Source organism: Micromys minutus, assembly GCF_963924665.1.
Source record: "Micromys minutus genome assembly, chromosome: 6".
NCBI lineage: Eukaryota > Metazoa > Chordata > Mammalia > Rodentia > Muridae > Micromys > Micromys minutus.
Window position 1 is genome coordinate 55,874,540 of NC_137975.1, and position 20,413 is coordinate 55,894,952.

Sequence of the window (20,413 nt, forward strand, 5' to 3'; positions counted from 1 at the left end):
AGAACTAATACAGAACACACAGGGGCTAACAGTCAGCCAGGTGGCTCTCAGGACCAGGCTTGTGAGAGGCCCAGTCGCTGACATGCATGGTGGTAGCTGGTACACTGCTACCTTCATAGCGTAGGCTGCAAGAGAAGTGATGAAAAAGACAGGTACCGCTGGGCCCATAGAAGCTATTTAATAAATACCGTCAAAAATAATAATAAAAGGGAAAATAAACCCTCTAGAGTATATCCACCTTAGGCGTGTGAAACTGAAAGCAAGCTAAGTTTACTCAACCAAAAATCCAGAGAGGGAGAAAAAAAAACATTAAAACCAAAAAAATAAAATAAAATAAAATAAAACAGCAGTTTCTAACACTAGCAGTAAATAAATTTATACAACAATTCAGTCTGTATAATATGATGAAATAAATCTACATCTTTTCTTATTTTGGTGCTTCTGAATTATACATACAAACAACAGGTACAGGGACTGATTCACAGAGTGTGTAGGCCTAGACGTGACATCCTCAAAGCCTCCTGAGCAACTAGTGCAACTGCACACAGACATTGCCCAGATCTGAAATTTCTTCTGCAAAAGGCTCACAGCCTGAAACAAATCATTTGCCTACAACTTTTTTTTTCTTGGATTTTTCTTTCTTTTCTTTCTTTTTTTTTTTTTTTTTTTTTTAATTTCTTTTTTCCTCCCCACCCCCTCTTTTTTTTTCTTTTTTCTTTTTTAAAATGCATCAAACAACTAAAGGGAAAGAAAACTGACAGTGTGTCCACTTAGACATCAGACTTAGTTTCTTCTGTATCTCCATACTTTAATCTCCCTATATTCCTTAAAATTCTTGGCGTCCTTCATGCCTTTCTTACAGATATCCAGGTACAATAAAGTCTTCCTCAAATGTACAGTATTTCTTACAATATAAGTTATATGCAATGTTCAGCAATATTTTTTTTTCACAGCACTAGAGACCCTGTTAAATAGGGAATAGGAGTCTGAATGGCTTATTCACAAATGGGATCCGGATTCAGTGGTTGGAACACAGACACCACCAGGAGCTCCTTTGAAAAAGAAGCGAACATTTTGCTTTCTGCCTTCAAAAACACAGATCTGTCGCTTTCGGGTTTCATGATACCGCTCCTGCGAAAACGCAAGTAGAAGGGGTCGGAAGAGCTCTCTGCAGACTCGGAGACTCCTCACGCACGTGGAGCAGGGCTCTGCCTCTCTAACCCATAGCGGTGACCATGCTAGAAGGGTGGTGAGGTCCAAAGGAGAGGCCGGAGGGCGGGTGCATGGGCGTCGGTGTGGTCAGCATGTGGCTGGAGTGGCTGAAGGGGGAGATGTGGCTCAGGGATGACATGTGTCTGGAGAGAGCGGCCGGGTTGAAGGAGCTGCTCTTGGGGAAGTCCTCCAGCGCGTCATGCACCTTTTTGCACTTTTTTGATTTGCTAGACATCTTCCGGTTTCGGGTCTGGATGCCTTCCTTCTTCATAGTCAGGGGTCTGTTAATCTAAACAAAGATCAATTTTTTTTTTTTTACTTTTTTGCTGCCTTTGAAATGATAAAAGCTTTTGCTCAGTAGCACAGACCCTGTTCCCTGCCCCAGACCAGGGATGTGTTTTTCTGTTGGCTGCCTCTTCCTTCTTTCCAGAGACCCAGGTACTGCAAGTCTTGGAACACAGGGCCTCTGATTCAGATGCCATTGCTTTAGAAGCACACAGGCCCCCAAGCACAATTCAGCTAAGCTCACCAACATCCGGTCTGGGGAAGTTGGCATGTTCAGGGCCCACCTGGTATCAAGTATATGTCTGACAACTAAAATACAAAAACCTGTCTTGCTTCCTTGGGATTTCCCTAAGATATTTCATGAGAAGATGGGGGAGTCAGGGTTACCAGACACCATTTCGTTTACTTATATGATGAATCTTCTCTGGGGCTTGCCACACAGAGGTGGATGGAGTAAAGCCTCCTGTGTTAAAATCAATCTTTCTGAGAAACTAAGTCGGCTGTGCATCCCTGCCCTGGAAATGTGTATGTTCTGAGACTTTTGGAGGGTGGAAGGTTCTAGGGACGGAAGCCAGGGCCTCATCCTGCTAGGAGCTACATCCACAGCCTCTTCCAGAGGATAACCCGGTGTCCACGTCACCCAGCACACCCGCAGTGATTGAAAGCTCCTGCTTTGCCCTTGCCTGCTTCTGCGTGAGCAACTAAAATCAACCAATCAACAAGGGTTTAATAACAGCCAAGAGAACCCAAAGTCCTTTGATAGCATGTAAGGGTACGCATGGTCCCATGTAAAAACTGTAAATGCATCATTTAAAGATGCAAAACTACTCTGAAGATTGCTGGGTTTGCAGAACATGCTGGTGCTGGCATGTACCTAGAATGCAGGGACAGGAAGATTAGGAGTTCTAGGTTAGCATGAGCTCTACTCTCACTCAAAGAGAGGGGTAGGGGAGAGAGAGAGAGAGAGAGAGAGAGAGAGAGAGAGAGAGAGAGAGAGAACACTAGGCTTTGATACCTGAACATCCTATCCTTTTGGTTCCTAAATGTCCTTTCTAAATCCATATACTTTGGGGCCCTAGAATCAAATATGGGACTCTACAAAGCTAATTGAGGCCTCTCTTCATAAAGAGCCAAGCTAGTGACTGTCACCAGCAGGCATCTGCTGAGAATCAACTACATATCTGGCTATGTTTCCAGGGATGCAACCAGCACAACAGTTGAGGAAGAAATTATCTAAATAGCCAAGAAGGACCAAGTTTCTAGGTACATTAAACACATGACTTCTTAGTGCTGTCAGAGGTCACCAGAGAAGGCTACAGAGCCCTACACTAGAGCCTCAGACCTTATTTGCCCCTGTGACAGGAAGACAGGGTGAGGAGAAGCCAAAGAGCCTAAGTCAGTGCCAGAAAAATGTCTCAGGGCTCCTACTCCAGGTTGTCAGGAAGATAAAGCCTCCGCCCACAGAGATGACAGGTATCCACCCCGCATCAGACCTTCCCTAAGATAATGTCTAGATACACCACTGTGTACAACGATCACTAGATGTACACAGTCAGATATCTACATATAATATCTGGTTACACCAATAGCTACTCGGCTACAGATAGCTAGCTAGTCACAACACACCTAGATATGCTGATGCAGAGATAGGTGATCATCTAAACACCCAGATAAGCGGAGAGGAGCCCGTGGCGTACATGTGCAGACACAGTATGGGCAGAGGACATCACACGCCAAGAAAATGGCCTTAGATTATTATCTCAGCGTTAAATACACCTAACGTGCCTCCTTGGACGAATCCGAGCTAAGGCAGAAGAAGGAGGAAGAAGAGGAGGAGGAGGAGGAGGAAGAGAAGGGGGAGGAGGAGAAGGAGGAGAAAGGGAGGGAGGGGGAGAAGGAAGAAAAGCAAATATATGTGTGAGAATGAGAAAATTCTCTCCCCTGGAGTTAAGCTTGTAACTGCAGTGCTTAGAGGCTGAAGCAGCTTCGTTCAGGAAGGAATAGGAGTGTGCAATAGAGAAAGGTTAAGAGCGAGCGTGACTCAGCACTCACAAGGATCAAGCCCTGCATTCCATCCCTGCCACACAGAGAAAAAAAGTCATCACCATCCAACCATTCAAAAATATGCACGCAGGCATATAGTTAGTTAGGTGACAGACCATCTTCCTCATCGCTCACCACCACTTCCCAAAGCAGCATGGGTAGCTAATTTCCTAGGAGTCTATGGCTCTGTGGAGGTGGTAGAGAATCACACACACACACACACACACACACACACACACACACACACACACACGCACACGGCAGTTCATGGAGATCTCGTGGCGCTGTGAGGTCACACTGTTTTACCGGGTCTCCCATCACCCCTGGTGCTCCCCAGACTAAAAACGAGTCTTCACCCTGTCTAGATGGTGGGGCTTTCTGAGACCCCCTCTCCATGGCATCAAGGAACATGGATACTCTTAGAGAGGTGGAAATTGTAGCTCAGAAAATACTCATACAGGCCATGGGGATACTTGGAGAGGCCTCTGAACACTAATATTCCAGTCCTACCAGATTTGAACCACAAACCTAACTCCTCTGCCTCATATTTGAAGGCAAGACTTGGTTCAGTTGCACCATGGCCCCAGGAGTGGGGGAAGTAGAGCAGACTCTCCTTAGGAGGCCTCCAGTTTCCTCATTCTGGGCAACAATGAAGGGGACCATGTCAAAAGGCATCTCATCATCTTAATCCCAGAGAGGAGGAGGAGGCTTGGCTTCCTCTTCAATTCCCAGGTGTTCCTGGGTAAAGCTACTTAGAGAATAGCCACAAGCAAAAGCTTCTTCCTCCTTATTCTTCCCAGACTCTGCCAAAGGCAAAGGACTTCAGAAGAACCGGGTAAAGTTGAGGAATTAGAGAGCCCGTGTCTTTTTTCTCTTTTCCTTTTCTCTTTCTTTCTTTCTTTCTTTCTCTCTCTCTCTTTTTTTTTCTTTTTTTTTTTTTTTTTTTTTTTTTGGTTTAGAAATAACTATACATTTGAGGTTGTCTTCTGCTACACAGCCTGGGCAGTATGAAACCCTGTCTCATAATCGTGGGGGGCGGGGGGCTAGAGCCATGTAGACTGGGAGTGACTGGCCTGGCAGGCAGAATTAACCATTTCTTTTTCTTTTCCCTAGCATTCCAACCTTACTTCTCCAAGTTGTTTACGAGTGAAAAACTGATTGGAACAGAGACATTTAATGGGATTTCAGTTCATGTTTGTCACACAGGGAACCATCTGAAGTTCACAGCCAAGACTTTTTGTCCCCATTAGTAGTCAAATCTATCTGTCCTATTTGGCTCAGAAATGAACAGCAGAACCACATATTTTTATTTATTTATCTTTTTCCCTTCTTCCTGTGAGGAAGGTGGGCTCCCCATCCCCCACACCCCACTGTATATAAGGGAATATCAAAACAGAACTACAATTTCTTGTTTTGTTTTTTGACATAGGGTCTCTTTATGTAGTCTGACAATTCACTATGTAGATCAGGCTGGCAATTACCAGTCATAGCAATTTACCCTCATCTGTCTCCCAAGCACTGAAATTAAAGGCAATGTGCACCTGACCTCGCTTTAGAACTGATGATTTTCCTGCTTTCCAAGACTTTTCCCCTTAAAATGTACACAGGTCTAAGATATTTAGCAGGTGCTAACCTCACATAAAAACTGTCAAAAACATACTAAATGGGTATTGGTCTGTGTTCTCCCCCATCTTTATTGTTGTTTTTGAGGTAGCTGTGGTTGGCCCAGTACTAGCTTTGTAGGTCATATTGGCTTCCAACTCATGGTGGTCCTCCTGTCTCAGGCTTTTAAGTACCAAAATTATGAATGTGCTACCAAACCTGTGTTCCTTCTCTGCCTCTAACCCTTACCATTTCTGCAAAGATGTTTTCAAAACTATGTCTGGTCACATATAGGGACACTTATCTGTAATCCTGTCACTCTGGGACTGCAACAGGAGGACCAGAAGGAGTTTAAGGACAGCCCCCTCTATACATAGCATTCAAAGCTAGCCTGGGCTATCTAAAACATGTGTCTCAGAAAACCAAGAAATACAAATAAACTCAGTCCTACTGCATCTGTAGCTGAACACATTGCTTAGCTCCAGAGGAGCTGACTGAAACCCATCAAATCTGGACACCAATGAACTTTCAAGGTCATGGTCAGGATCCCCTCACCCCCACCCCGGCTGGTTTCTGTCCCACTTACATTGTGAAGCTTGTAGTACAGCCCACAGGCATTGCAGACAGGGTCCCCATTAGCATTCCTCCTCCAGAGGGTGGTGGTGGTGGTCTGACAGTTCGCACAGGAAGTCCCTGCTCTCCTTGCTGCGGACTGGGGGTGGGGGAGAGAGGAGAGGATTAAATTGGAGCAAGCAGTAAATGTCTTGGCAGAGCTGTGAAGATTGGCTTGGAGGGAAAAAAAAGGGGGGGACATTGAAATCAAAACTAGCAAGTGGGCCACATGAAAGTCATAGAGATCCCAGATCATCCTTGAGAAGAAAGAGGCAGCCAGTCTAGGATCTTGGAGTTTGTTGGGCACAGCAGGCAAAAACTGAACTTGCTCTCTCCAGGTTCAGACCTCCTTGGGAACATTACCTGCTCCCTCCATCCCCAAGTTCATCTTTATAATTGAACTCTTTCAATCAGCCAGGCAAACTTGGGTCCTTTGTCCTTTCTATTCACCAGGCCCACATGACTTCCTTTTCAAGAAAGACAATCAAAAAACGTTGATCTCTGCCTCAGCTACTGGCTGTCAGGGGGCACTAAGAGTGAAGAAAAGGGAGGAGCTAGGAAGCCACTTGCTAGATTGACACCCCAGTCAAAAAGGGTTAAATTAGCTGGGCATATAGTGCTGACTGCTGGAATTCTGCACTCTGAGGCTGAGGCAGGAGGATTACTGCTAGCTGAGGATGCAGGGTACGAATATAAGCTACGTCAGTACAGATATACAAGGGGAGCCTAATACTGCGAATGCTAAACTAAGATGATGGTTTATATAGAGATATATAAATACAGATATTTTAGAGACTGCATCACATGCTCGTGCGTACACACACACACACACACACAGAGACACACATATGTACATGCAAAACTTGATTCTGGAGAGTAGAGTTCTACATCGGAGTAATTTTACCCTTTCAGAAGTGAGTATGTGTGTGCATGCAATCTCATGTGTATGTGTGTGCTTGTGCATGCATGTGCATATGTGTGTGTGATGCACTCAGGGTGCCCTGATTTTGGAGCAGGACATTCTGAGTCAACAAGCCCTGCTAGATCACCCTGCAGCCATCCCACACAGCTGACGGTTTCAGACTTGCCGCTCCCAGGACAGCCACCCTTGAGATCTTTAGGTAGGTCGCCATCATGGAATGAGGCAATCCAAAAACAAAACAAAACACAGCGATCCTCTGATAATTTAGTAGAAATCCTGAACATCACCTTCCCACCCAGCTCTCATTTCATGCCACCAGGGTAAAGTTACATATTTCCAATCTGTTGTACTCTGGGGAGTTTGAAAGCAGTCCCAGGGCCAAATACCAACCTCATGTTGACTTATAATTATAGATTTGGTGACTGTCACTCACACCTGTAACCCCTGCATTTAAAAATGTGAAATTTTTAAATCACGCTGAATCGAGATTGCAACCAGCGTGAGGTCAGCTCACACTATATAGGAAGTTTTAGGCCAGTGTGGTCTATAAAGAGAGATCCTGTCTCAAAAATTAAGTTTAAATGTTCTTACTTAGTTCTGCTTTTAAAAGAAAATGGAAAGAGACTTCTTTTACCTTTTGTGCATGTGAATTTATCAGCCAACTTTTCTATGCACATTTTCTTAGTGAAAAATTAAACTCAGAACTACTGAAGGAAAATAGAACTGTGGGCTGTTAGGATGGCTCACAGTTAAAGGCACACAGAAGCAAGACTGAAAACCTGAGTTAGATCCTAACCCTGAGTGGTCCTTTATGTACGACCCGCATATGCAAAACTCCGTGTATGCACCTGCACTTGCACATACAAAATTAAAAGAAAATGGAGCTGTCATTTCTAACACATTCCCCTCTTACTAACCCTGAAAAGAAAATGTTAACTCAAAACTGAGTCTGGATCCTGAGTTCAGAATCGATAGTAAAGAAAGGAACCGAAGACAAAGCATTCGACTATGTTAAGAAAGTTCTGGAAACTGGAGAGTCAACTCGTGGAAAGACTGTTAAACAATAGCAAAAGGCCTGGGTTGTATTGCCCGCCAGCAACCCTAGAAAGAAAGCCGAGAAAAGTACGAAGGAAGGAAAGGAGGAAGGGAGGGAGGAAGGAAGGAAGAAGTGGGGGAGGAAAATGAAAGGAAAGAAGGAAGGATAGGAGGATCTGATATGATTTTAAGATGAAACTAACAACTACAGTGCCTTTGCCTTGTTCTCTATCAATACTCTATGAAGCACAAAGCTACAGTGAACAAGTTTGAAAACTGAGTGATAATTCTGAATGCAGCAGAAATAGCCCCTTCCTTTCAGACCTCTACGATTTGAAAGTCCTGCAAGCTTTAAATAACCAAACTTAGTCTCTCTCTCTCTCTCTCTCTCTCTCTCTCTCTCTCTCTCTCTCTCTCTCTCTCTCTTTTCTTTTTTTCTCCTCAGTAATTCTTTTTGGGATTGTAAGGAAGTGAAATTAAAAACAGCCCTTCTCTCTCATCGTGGAGAAGGTGCTGCCCATTTTGAAAATATGTCACTGAGACCCGAGAGCGTTGATGCTGATTCTGGTGCCTTTGGCCACCTGCCTTTGTGAAATGCGATCATTTAATACTTAAATAACTATTTCCCTCTTGGGCTCTCTGGAAGAAAGTCCTACTGAAAACCAACGCCTAATCATTTGTGACAATTATGTTACATGCGATTATTATCACCTCCCCGTGGCATTTCGGAAGAAATACTCAGATAAAGCCCAACAGTGTCCACCCAGGCAAACAGCTTTCCCAACTCAATAATTTTGAATATAGAAGGTAAACAAATATATAATGCCAACTAAAGAAAGAATTCAGTACATATATAAATAATCTGTCACTGTATATTGTAAATATCATGTAAGTACACATGCGTGCCAGATACATCTCTGGTAAGACAGAGTTTAGGCAAACTTACATAAGTGCACAGAGTCACACTGTTGGACCCAGTGGTAGAGACATCAATAAGTCCTTAAATTAGGCAAGCCACTCAGCCCTTTCTAGCTGTAAAACATAAGGAAATTCTGGAATACTAATGGAAGGGAAGACTGTAGATCTGACCGCTGGTCATCTCTTCTGTGTCAGTGTTAAAGCCTTATCTCATGAATAGCTAGCTACATGAGGGGCCGAGTCGTCATCAGTGGGGTCTGCAAATGTGGAAGACAAAACTAGCAAGCTAGAAAGGCGGAGCCATTGACTGTAAGAAAGCAGACAATGCAGCTCCAGTGTCCTCAGTATGTATGAGCCTAGGCTTCTATACCCCAGCAGGAAGGCAGGCAAAGGAAAGAAAAACAAAACAAAACAAAGGTTCAACATGTATGGAAGTTAGAGCACATCTAATGAGGGAGGGCACTGGCGTGACCGCTCAGAGCATAAGGGCACATGCAGGCAAGCCTGATGCTGTAAGTTCAATCCCCAGAGCTGATAGAGTGGGAGATGCAGGCAAGCCTGATGCTGTAAGTTCAATCCCCAGAGCTGATAGAGTAGGAGAACACTGACTCTTCCTGCAAGTCAGTTCACACACATACACACACACACACACACACACACACACACACATGCACACACATGCACACACACACACACATGCACACACATGCACACGCAGCACGAACCAACATTACAAAGCGGGAGAACTGTCTCCGTGTCTCTGTGTAGCTTCTAAATTGTAATGGAACTGAAAATATCAATACCTCCCTCAACCAGAGGAGACCATTAAGATAGACGGTTTAACCAGTGACAACCTATGAATGCTAGAATTGAAAGCGATCATTACTCAGAGTTCCAAAGACTTCCCATGAAAGGTGAGTAAAGGCGAGCCTGTATAAACTGGCAGTGGGGCCTCCCTGTGTTCTCTGTACAGACAAACTCTCTACCGTCCATCAGAAAATTCAAAACTTTTTAAACTTTTTTTTTTGTCTCTACTGTAATTGTAGCACATCTTATTTCAACTAGGACTTTTGTTGTTATTGTTGTTGGTTTTATTTCTTTTTTGGTTTGTTTTTTTTTTTCCCTCAGGCCGGGCTCTGAATGATTCACGGCATTTCTTCTGCGGTGTGATCACATTCATTCAGAGCTGACACCTCTAGCCATTTTTTTTTAAATGCTTCTTGTTCTGATCTGTCTAAAGGTCTTGATGTTTAAGTTGGGGAAGCTGAGTTGTTGTTTATGAGTTATCTCTAGCCCTCAGATATCCGGCAGCTTTTTCCTAGGAAGCTGGCTTTGCACATAAAAGAAAGGGGAAAAAAAAAAAAACCTAAACTGCATAAGGGGAGGGTGGTTGAGAGTGTTGGAGAAAAGAGCAAAGATCAGATAGGGATAAAGCCTAGAGATCTAAGATTGACCAAAAAAAAAAAAGTTAAAGTCATGTGGGCACTTCCACCCCTAGAAAGTTTGGCTTTTTCTAAAGAGGATGTGAAAGGTGTTGAAGCGTGCCGTGCCGCTGTCTAACAGGGAAGACAAATAGTGCTTTAACGAAGGGGGGGGGGTCCCTCATCGGTTTTTGCTCTACTTTTCCACCTTAGAATCTGCACGGGTGGGCTCACTTGCTCACTCACTGGGCTTCAGCCTTCTGATCTGACCTGTGCATCCCCTGATCATGACTCTTACTGTCCCAGGTACATACACTCACATCGTTCGAGCCGGTCCAAGGTGCCAGAGTCAAGTTTACAAACGATCACCTCCTGTTTGATTCCTTTATAAAGGCTCAATGGTCTGAGGTTCCCTCAAGGGATTCCTAATTATCCAAAAGAAAGGAGTGTATGCAGTGGAGCAGGGAACTCGTGCCCTATGGACAGTGTGGTTCAAACAAAATAAAGCCAAAGATGAGACCACAAGCCAAGACGGGAATCACCTACATGAAGTTTTCAAAGTGTCAGACCGAGAAGGAGAAAAATACCAGAGACTGGATCTAAAATTCAATGAAGTCACCAGCAGTCCCATGGCCCAAGCTAGCTACAAACTCAGTATGTGGCTGAGGCTGGCCTTGAACTCCTAATCTTGTGGTTCCATCTTCTAAATTCTGGGATTACAGGAGTGCACTATCACAACTTGGAATCCTATTTATCTGAGAGCATCGATATCAGAGGTTTATCTATAGCCCTGGACCTGGAACGGCCTCCTCGGAGCCTTCTGCTACTTCCAGAGTATGCTCTAAATGGTCCCTGAGATACTTCATTCCCCACATTAAATTTCTCTTCGTGACACAGCAATTACTGACACAGTGGTCCTGATGTTGCTAAACTTAGTGACTCTGTCGGGATCTATGTTTCAGATGTGATAACCAGTAAGTTACTCTCCTTAAATATAAATGACTCAAACATGAAAGATGAAAATATGAAGTTTTTTTTTTCTGTATCCAATTTGAAAAAAATATATAAAAGGAGAAAAGATAAAAGGAATAAAGGGAGGAGGAGAAACAGTGAAAAGAAGGAAGAAAAATAAAAGAGAAAAAAAAACGATCAGGCCAATTTCCTACAAAAAGTTATCCTTCTCAGAGAGTACATGGGAAACACAAAAAAAAACGGAGACATGAGCTCAGTTCTTTTGAGAACTTACCAGCCTTCGCTTGGGCTTGATAAGGGGCCGGTTCTGCCCATTCATTTTATGGTAGAGTCCACAGGCATTGCAAAGGTAGTGTCCGGTACCATCTCGCCGCCACAGTGGGGTAGAGGTTGCCCCGCAGTTCACACACTCCCTGCCTTCTGGAAACAAGGTCACAGATAAGTCACTTAAGGAAGGAAAGCCTATGAAAAGGAGGTAACACTTAGGATGATGAAGGATGGCCTGTGAGATCCCCTAGTGACCTGGCACTTGCCCCCAAGCCTAAAAAATCTAAATTTCATCCTTGAGATACACATGGTGGTAGGAAAGAACCAACCCCCAGACAGGTAATTAGATCAGAAGGGAAAATAAATCCAAAAAAAAAAAAAAAAAATTCCAAACTCTTGCAAGTGGGTTCTAAAGTACTCCAAAGTTACAACCTTCTGCGCCTGACATAACTCTTCCCTGTTAGAAACAGACTGCCGGTGAGTACGTTTGACATGTCCTACGTGGTGAGGAAGATAGAGTGGGAAAAGAAGGAGGGAGACTGAACCTTGAAACATTTCCCTAAGAACATGCTGTGCGCAGATCAGTCAGTGGCCAAAGCCAAAGGCTTCTTTCATTTTCCTCAAAAGGAAAAGTAAATGAAGCCAGCGACGGTGACCCAGTTGTCACCAAGTCCTTCTATACAGACTGACTCGGTAATATAGATCAGAATGGAAAGAAAAGAAAGATTAACCAATGGCTAGAGAGATAAACAGATAATAGAGTGGATGTATACATTGACCAATTGGCTGATTGAGTAGCTAAAACTTCACATTTTTTTAACTACCAATAAAACTATAAATGCCCCTAATTACAAAGTCATCAATTAAGGCCCAGCAGGATTGATTCATCACTATCCTCACAGCCTCCTCTTCAAAAAAGAAAAAAAGGTCAACATTTCCCACAGTTTTGCAGCTGCAGTTAGAGAACTTGAAGTCAGACTCTAGCCCCAGCGTGGCCAGCCAGGGACTGATGGAAGTAAACACAGTACCAGCCTTTAGGCAGGAGATCTGCAGGGGTGTGGGGGAGAGCCAGGAGAGAAGAGGGCAAAAGGAATAAAATGAAGGTCAGACACAGATTAGGAGAGGTAAGTTAGTCAAAGAGGTGGGGGGGTCTATGCGGGTCCCCTCATTAACTGAGGCCTGACTGTAGCTTCTCTTTCTCCAAAACCACAAATAAACAAACAGAAAACCAGCCCAGTCAGGTTTGTTCACTTCCAGAAGCAAGGCTAAAGCCAGACAGGAACCCACTCCACAAAGTTCCTCAGTAGAAATGGATCCCTGGAAGAAAAGTGGCCAAAGAGACTTTTTTTTTTCTTCAACATTTTGAACAGGAGAAAGATTCTGTCTAAAAGAACCTCTACTGCTCTGGGGAATGTGGAGAGAAATACTAGAATGCTTAGTTCCTCAAGCCAAGGAGAGAGTAGAGAACCCTGTCCCCTGCAGGAGCAAGCAGCTCAACCCGAGATGGTCCACCACAGAGGTGAGGCAAGGCAATGAGGAGGCACTCAGGATAGATGGGAAAGTGGGGAATCTATACACCTCTATAATAGATCACTTGCCTACCATGTACAGACGCTGGGTTGGATGCCCAGCACTTAAAGGGATCCGTTTGTCTTGAGAGATTAATCAATGACAAACAAAATTTAAAAAAGAAACTCCAGAAGATTAATTGGGAATTCGGGCTTCCCAGAAAAGAAACAAAATCTACCTTGGGAGGGAAAAGGCTTAATGATTTTTAAAAGGCCCCAGATCAAACCCAAAGGAACAAGGGGTATTCACACTTGTGGGCCCCCTTAGGGGCACATTCTCCAGGGACAGTTCTAAGAAGTTATCACCACAGTTTAACTCCAACCCTCTCTACCAAGTGGCCAGAAAACCATGAAAAATATTCTCATTTTGCCATCGCCATTACTCAAGGACCATGTGTAAACACGCCTTTTCAAAAAGGATTTAAGCAGAGATTTCCCCCCAATCTGGATTACAAACAAGAAAAAGAAAAATGGGGTTTTAACTTGGGGAGAATTCTCTCTTGTTATCCTAGAGCCCCTAAGACTAGATATAAAACATTACACGTCCAGCCAAAGGTACTTCCCAGGGAACTAGGTTAACATTTTCTGCTTCCCCCATAGGTTCTCGAGTGCTTTGTACTCAGACAATTTTCATGTAGGATCAAACTCTGATGGGCTAATAACTGTAGGGAGGCTGAAGGGATGGGTGGGTGAGGAGGTACCAGAGAGCCATGGTCAACAGGCCTTTTGGCTTTGGCTTCTCAAATGTCCACTGCATCCACAGCCAGCATGCTGGAAGAGAGAAGCATGGGCCATGACCCAGCCAAAGTCTGCTGTTTCATCCTGTCTGCACAGGGGCCACTTAGGTCCCCTTTCCTGCATATGCACCGTACAGAAAAGCCCACGGAGGCTCGCTGGCTATATGGTCCCTGTACCAGGCCCAGCAGAAGGGTAGTCAAGAGGTTTTCCCTGAGCAGCATAAATGCCTAGGCACCCTGACCCTGCTGAGGGGATCTCCCAGCCTGTGGCCAGGCTGATTTCCTTTCCTTTGTCAGGCAGGAGGGAGGAAGACAGCTTCCTTTTCAGAGGGCTCTTGAAAGCAGACAACTACAACGGTTGCTCTCAGGCACAGCCCTGCACAGTAGAGCAATTTTCTGTCTTGATTCACCCCATACATTTTTGACTGTGCTGCCTCGCGTGGGTTTTCCTCTTGTCATTTCTCCTTGCCTCTACTGTGACTTCAGCACACAGCCAATTTTCCTAATGGAGGGCCTGACTCTCCTGTTTTCTGTCTTCCTCTTGCCTTTCCCCCTGTCTGCTGTGAGCTGCCAGGCAGACACCTCTCTTAGGTGACAAGAACCACAGAGCTACGAGGCCTCTTGACATTCAACAGCCATTCTCAAATGCCCCTTGGGCTTCTGACCGAAACCCTGAAACTGGGCTGTGTAGGGTAAGATATTTTTCTGAGGAGAGTGGAGAGAGATACCCACATCCAGAAAGTGGTCAGGGAAACTGAGAAAAAAAAAAAAAGTCCTTCAGGGGAAGGGGTTTGTCTTTTGTTCACAAAGATAGAACTGAGAGACCGGAAGACACCAAGAAAGCAATGCAGGCCCTGAGCACAGCTTTCGCAGAAGCACAGCAACAATCCCGACTGGCACTTCTTTTCTATCTCCTCCAATAAAAGCACCTACAAAGAGGAAAGAAAATGGAAGGGGAAAGAGGGAGGGCAAAGGTGAGGAGGAAGAAGGGAAGGGAAGGAAGGGGAAGGAAGCTAAACCTAAGAGAATTCCCTCTACATTCCAGAAAGTTCCCTCTATACTCCAAAAGTCCCACCTCCTTTGCGAGTCGGGCATAGCACTCTTGCTTTTTATGACGCTGAGAAAGGAGTAAAAGGGGAAGAAATGGGAAGCCAAATTCCAATAATTTCCCTCCTTCACCAAAATAGTAAACAAACAAACTTTACGAATAGAATCTGGTTTAGAAGAGGGCCTAGCACTGACCTGGTTTTGCCCCTCACCCCTCCACACAAGCTTAAAGAAAGAGAGAGGAGAGACAGAAACTGATCAAACCAAGTACAAAAAAAAAAAAAAAAAAAAAAAAAAAAGTGCAAACCTGAGGAGGTAGAAAAGAAACCTGGGCATCAGAGTCCCCCTTTCCCTCACAGATACCACTTCAGCCCAGAGACCAGGCTCTCCCCTGACCTCAGAGCATTTTTGGTTTGCTTTGTTTTTAAACCCCAGTGCAACTTCAAAACACACAGGCTTCTGTTCCTTGATCTCAGCCCTCCAGCAGAACAGTTAGGAGGCAAACAGTCTCCTTGGCTCTTTCTACTCCACCGCCCTCACCTCACACTCCCCGAGAGCCTAGTTCTGGCCCAGGCACCTTTAGCCTTTAGCCAACCACCTCAGCTCTCCTTCCTGAAACACTCTTTTTGACTCTACCAGAGGCTGCCTCCTTTTCCCTCCTGCCTACTTTCACGTACTGAGCATGCAGGTCTGAGTTTTTCTGTCAGCCTAACCGCATCCGGACTCTATTAAAGTTCCTGGCCCAGGATAAACAATGCAACTGTCGCGTGCAGCCGTCTGAAAATAATTGGATTAGCTAAAACATATCAACTAAATAGAGACAGTCCTGCTCAGGCAGTCAGAGTGAATGTCACCCTGGGAAGAAAAACAGAAAAAGAAAGGGGAAGAAGAAAGAAAGAAAAGAAAATCCTGAAACTGCTCTCCTGGTCACTGGTCCCCCCAGTACCCTCTGAAGTCTTCCAAACCTAAGCACAGCCTGAAGCCTGCTCATCCAGCCCTTTTTCTAGACAGTGGATTGTTTTTGTAACCATTGCTGTTTTATACGATCTGCGTAGTTGATAAGGCCCAATCTGAAATGAACACACCTACGAGACATAACAATCTTCCCCAAAATCCTTTCTAAAAATATTCTTTAAGTCTGATCTCCATCTCGTTTGAATGAAATGCTTCCAGTAGCCACAAACCGAGAGCGAATTTGTCTTATTTCTAAAGCGAAGAAAGGTTCCGCCTATGTAGGCTTTTCCTGCAAAGACCTCGATAGACTAGGGATCTGGCTCTCGGTGTGCTGGGGAAACACACTCTGCTTTTGAGGAGAAGGGGAAGAGCTGAGGAAGCAGAGGCTTGCACCTGCAGAATCTTTTTTAGCCTTTCTCTCTAGCATGCCTGCCTTCCAATCAGCTCCCAGGGATAGTCAGTTCTAAGCTGGGGTTAACACTGAATGCTCCAAAAGACACTCTAGGTAACTGACTAGCTAGGACACTTGTCTCCCTTTGTCCCCTGTATCCCAGCACCTTCTGCCCTCAGAAGTTCAGCTAAGAGTCCCTTTCCAATGCAAAGCCTGCTCCTTTTACAAAGTGTCTGCCTCCTTCCCAAATGACACAAACACACACTTTATTTATACACATCTCTATTAAGGACAGTCCTTGGCTACAGCCCCAGTGACCCTCTGTGTGTGGAGGAAAGAGGAACAGTCCCGTCTGACAGAGGCCAAAGGGGTCATAGGAAGGACCTGTGTTTGTTTAGGTTGGAGGAGGTTTCGTTTTAGCTTTAAACACTACAGATTTATTCCAGGGGCCTTCCATTTGGTCTTGGAAAGTAAAGGGTAGTGGTTGAATCCACAAGTCCCTCAGCAGGCAGGAGGAGAGAGTCTTCATTTGTTTTTGTTAGCCTTTTTTCTTTCCCAGCCCACTGGGGTGGGGCGGATGGGGCAGGGGGTTACAATTAGATCACACTTCCTCTCCCCTGCCTAAGTCAGTAGGAATTAAGACACATAACATTCTTCCCAGGCTAGAAGAATGGAAGAAAGTGGGCTGGGGGGGGTTACCTGTAGCCCTCCCAGAGACCCTTATTTTAGAGGAAAGGAAGCCCCCCCCCCCCCCCCCGCCCTGACCTGGATGTAGTGCAAACAGAAGGGAGCTAAAGAGAGATTCCCAGGAATGGAGGTGGCGCTTACCTGTGCTGGATCGTGCCTTGGGCCTCGACTTACATCCAAACCCGGTAGGGGATCCTCCCAGCAGGCTGCTGGGTGGGAAGAGTCCGGAGCTGTACTCGGGCACGTAGGGCGGGTAGGTGGTAATGGGGTGGTGGGCTGAGGACGAGGCCCCTCCCAGGGTGGTCATGCTGCCACGGGAGTGAGACGTCTCCAGCTTCATGCTATCCGGCAGCTGCACCTGATACTTGAGGCACTCTTTCTCATCTTGCCTGGCCGATCCGGCGGATCCTGGGGTGGACAGCGACGGGTCTGGGGAGACGTCCTTCGGAGGGGTGGGCGGGAAGGTGAAGAGATGCGGACTGGAGTGGCCCGCGGCCAGAGAAGAGGATGAAGCCGGGGGGTAGACGGACAGGGGCCCAGGAGAGCCGTGGTGAATGGACGTCTTGGAGAAGGGACTGAGGTTCCAGGGTGAGGCGGTGTGGTGGCTGCTCAGGGCTTTGCCGCCATCCAGCCAGGGCAGAGATCCGTGCAGCAGAGGCGGGCGGCATACCTGGCTCCCTGCGATGCCAACGATGATGGGGGGAGGGAGGAGGGAAAAAAGACCGCAGTAAGAGCTGCCCTAAGACACACCTGGAGATATTTCCCCCTGGCGCCCCCAACCTCCCAGTCAGCCAACCTCCCGGCTCAACCGCAATTGAGCTCAAACACACTCTAGACTGCGTGGTCCCAGGAGGACCAGGCCCACATGCCTCAAGATAGAAGCAGACCCTGTCCACACCTATCAAGTCTAAAACGAAAGGCCCAGTCCTATTACTCCAGAGGAGTTGCAAGGACGTGGGGAAAGATCCCTTGGCTTATTTGTCCTCTCCAAATGAACAGTCTAACCCAGATTCCCTGGGGTCTCTTTCTCTCTCTCTCTCTCTCTCTTTTCTCTCTCTCTCTAGAACCTGCCTTGATTTATTGGTTTCTTTCAATGGCCCTGATTCTCCCACCGCAGACTTAATCCCAACCAGGCTGATAAGAAAGCCTGGGTGAATGATGAGACCTAAAGCAAGACCACACCACTCCTCAACCCTAGGGAGAGGCCCAGCTCCCACAAGGGAAGGCAGGGCGCTTTGGAGAGTTAATGGCAGAAAACTTCAGTGCTTGCTTAGAAGTGACAAAGCAGCCGGACATGGATATTTGCAAGGAAATTTTCATTGCCCAAACCCTTGAAGGTATCCATACCTAAATTCTGGAATTCCCTCCCCACCCCTCTTCTCTTTCTTCACCCACCCAACTTTTACAGAAAAAGAAAAGGAAAGAAGCCCCTAGGCCATGGAGACTTTCCTGTTCGCTGGGGAATTCTGGGAATTTTTCACCTGAGACTGCAAAATTCCAGTTTATGTGTTTATTTCAAATGAAGGGTGACTCATATACACCGTATGTTTAGTCTTCATTTAAAATAGTGTTAAAGCGGCCATGAGTTACCAAGTCCATACTCTCTAATAGGGTAACCTTTAAACTTGGAGAGCAAATCTACACCCTTATTGATCTTTCAATCCAGTATCTGCCTCACCATTTTCCATTCTAGTCAACCATTAAGAACAATACTGAAACTAAAATCTTAAGTGAGAGGAAGGGGAGGGGAGTCGAGAGAGATGGAGAATTCTCTTGAACGCCAAGGGTTAAGGTTCTTTTTTTTTTTTAATGCAGGAAGTTGTATAGTAAATAACATTAGGTCTGATCTACCTCATTTCCACTTAACTGCTAATCTGCACACAACCGGAGCAAAGAGCGCCCCATCCGCAGAAATGACTGTTTAAAACCTGACGGCTCTAGGCTAGAGGATGCCTGCCTCTTACAGAGCCGAGGCTAGCTAGCTCTGTAAGAAGCGGGAGCTCAGCAGACCTCAGGCTAGCTAAGAAAACTTCCCATTTTCCCTTCAAAAAAAAATTTTTTTTGCTCGTTTAAATGCGTAAACTTACAGCTGTAGAGTGCAAGGAGTCCCCTGTCTCAGTCAAAGAAGGATATGTTTCTTTCTTTTTCACTTTTTTAAAACACCTCAGAACTCCCCTACATTTCTCAAGGTGAATGGTTAGGGGGAGGAGGCAATTGCAAACACTCCTACTTAAAAAGAAACTTTGATGTATCCTAAATCTTTGAGAAACCAGTAGGAACTACAGTAGGCCCCAGGAGAAAATGCAACCGGGGTTGTTCGCCATTAAGCTAAAAACAAAGATGTAGAAAAGTTCTGTGGAGCCGGGAGTCTAAGCCAACCTGACTTCTCTTTAGCTTAGGGCTTTCTCCCCTATACCGTGTCAACCACAGGTTCTCTTCCTCACCGACACCGGTAGGTAGGAACTTGACTAAAACTCAAATGCACTAGCTTTTGAGGACGGGGAGCAAAAGAAAATAGAAATAAATACATGTGTGGGGGCCTTTCTGAAAATATAAGAGAGAAAACACAAATTGCAAAGCTCCGGCGGAAGACCCCTTCCATCAGATAACTAGAAGCTGAAGGAGCCCAGTTCCAGGCCGGCCTGGCCCGCACTGCTGCCCGGCCTGAAAGGCTCGGCGCCTGCAGGCACCGCTAGAGATTTCTCCCCGGCTGCAAAATCTGCAACCGCTTGTGGACCAGGGCTGCGTCTCAGCGCTTGCCAGGTGAGTGCCTGGCCCGAAGGACACTCGCAAGGAGTGGTGCCTGCTGCACTCTCTTATTTAAAAAAAAAAAAAAAAAAAAAAAAAGCAAAAACACTCCCAAAGAGCGACACAGCTTCCTCGCCCATTTCCGGGCCCCTGATATTTTTTTAAATGAACTAGTAACACACTTAGGGGCTTTGGCTTGCTCTGCCCAACCAGGGTCTCTGACGGTCTCGTGGACCGAGGAAATCAGGCGCGGATCCAGAGGGTTCCAGCACCAAGGTGGACTCACCGTGGTGGGTCGGAGGATACCTCTGCACCGTAGCCCTGACCGAGTTTCCGTAGTAGGACGGGACGTGGTTGCCTTGACCATCGATGTTAAAAAGTACGTCCACCTCTTCAGTCAGGGGGTACTGAGACGGGTCCATGTACGAATGGCCGAGGCCCGGGTGGTGCGTGTCTGGATGCTGCCCGTTGAGGACCGCGGGGTGATGGTGGCTCACCCAGCGCGGCTGGTCCGCAGTTACCTCCATGTTCTCTGCTGTGCTCGCGCCCTCTCGCCGGGCCCGGAACCCTCGCGGGTAGAGGGAGGGCTGTCGGCCTGGGAGGTCCGCGGACTCCTGCCGTCGGGGGCCCAGGAGAGGGATCGTTTAATGGTTTGTTTGTAGTGAAGCGGATAGAAAAGGTGAGCAAAGAAGAGGGTTTAGAGAGGAAAGAAAAATATGTGCGGGGTTTAGCAAAAGAAAGGAAGGAAAGAAAGAAAAGGGAAAGAATGAAGAAAGAGGAAGACCCCCCCCTCCAAAATAAGCAGACACGGAGGAATAAAAGGGGTCAAAAAAAAAAAAAAAAAAAAAGAAGAGAGAAAGAGAGAGGAATCCAAGTGTGGCCACACTACACACTGGTTCCTTGGCGCTCAGAGATGGTTGCTCCTCCGATCACCTGCAAGGGAAAGAAAGAGAGACCTGAATGAGCTGTAAGTACTCTTAACACCTGAAATT

At 45.9% G+C, this 20,413-nt stretch overlaps 1 protein-coding gene across 4 annotated transcripts; it reads right to left on the minus strand.

The window, feature by feature from the left end:
• Positions 1-999: 999 nt before the first annotated feature.
• On the minus strand, positions 1,000-19,948 carry GATA3 (GATA binding protein 3; the record flags this gene model as incomplete). 4 transcript variants are annotated; one of them, XM_080918555.1, is made up of 5 exons in its annotated part: positions 1,000-1,501; positions 5,729-5,854; positions 11,297-11,439; positions 16,815-17,351; positions 19,708-19,948. In XM_080918555.1, 5 exons carry the CDS (start codon positions 19,946-19,948, stop codon positions 1,217-1,219), a joined length of 1,332 nt encoding a protein of 443 aa, XP_080774681.1. In that variant the 3' UTR covers positions 1,000-1,216. The 4 variants fall into 4 exon arrangements, with proteins under 4 accessions (XP_080774681.1, XP_080774680.1, XP_080774683.1 ...); XM_080918554.1 differs by having other exon boundaries at positions 11,297-11,442; XM_080918557.1 differs by having other exon boundaries at positions 1,323-1,493.
• Positions 19,949-20,413: the final 465 nt, after the last annotated feature.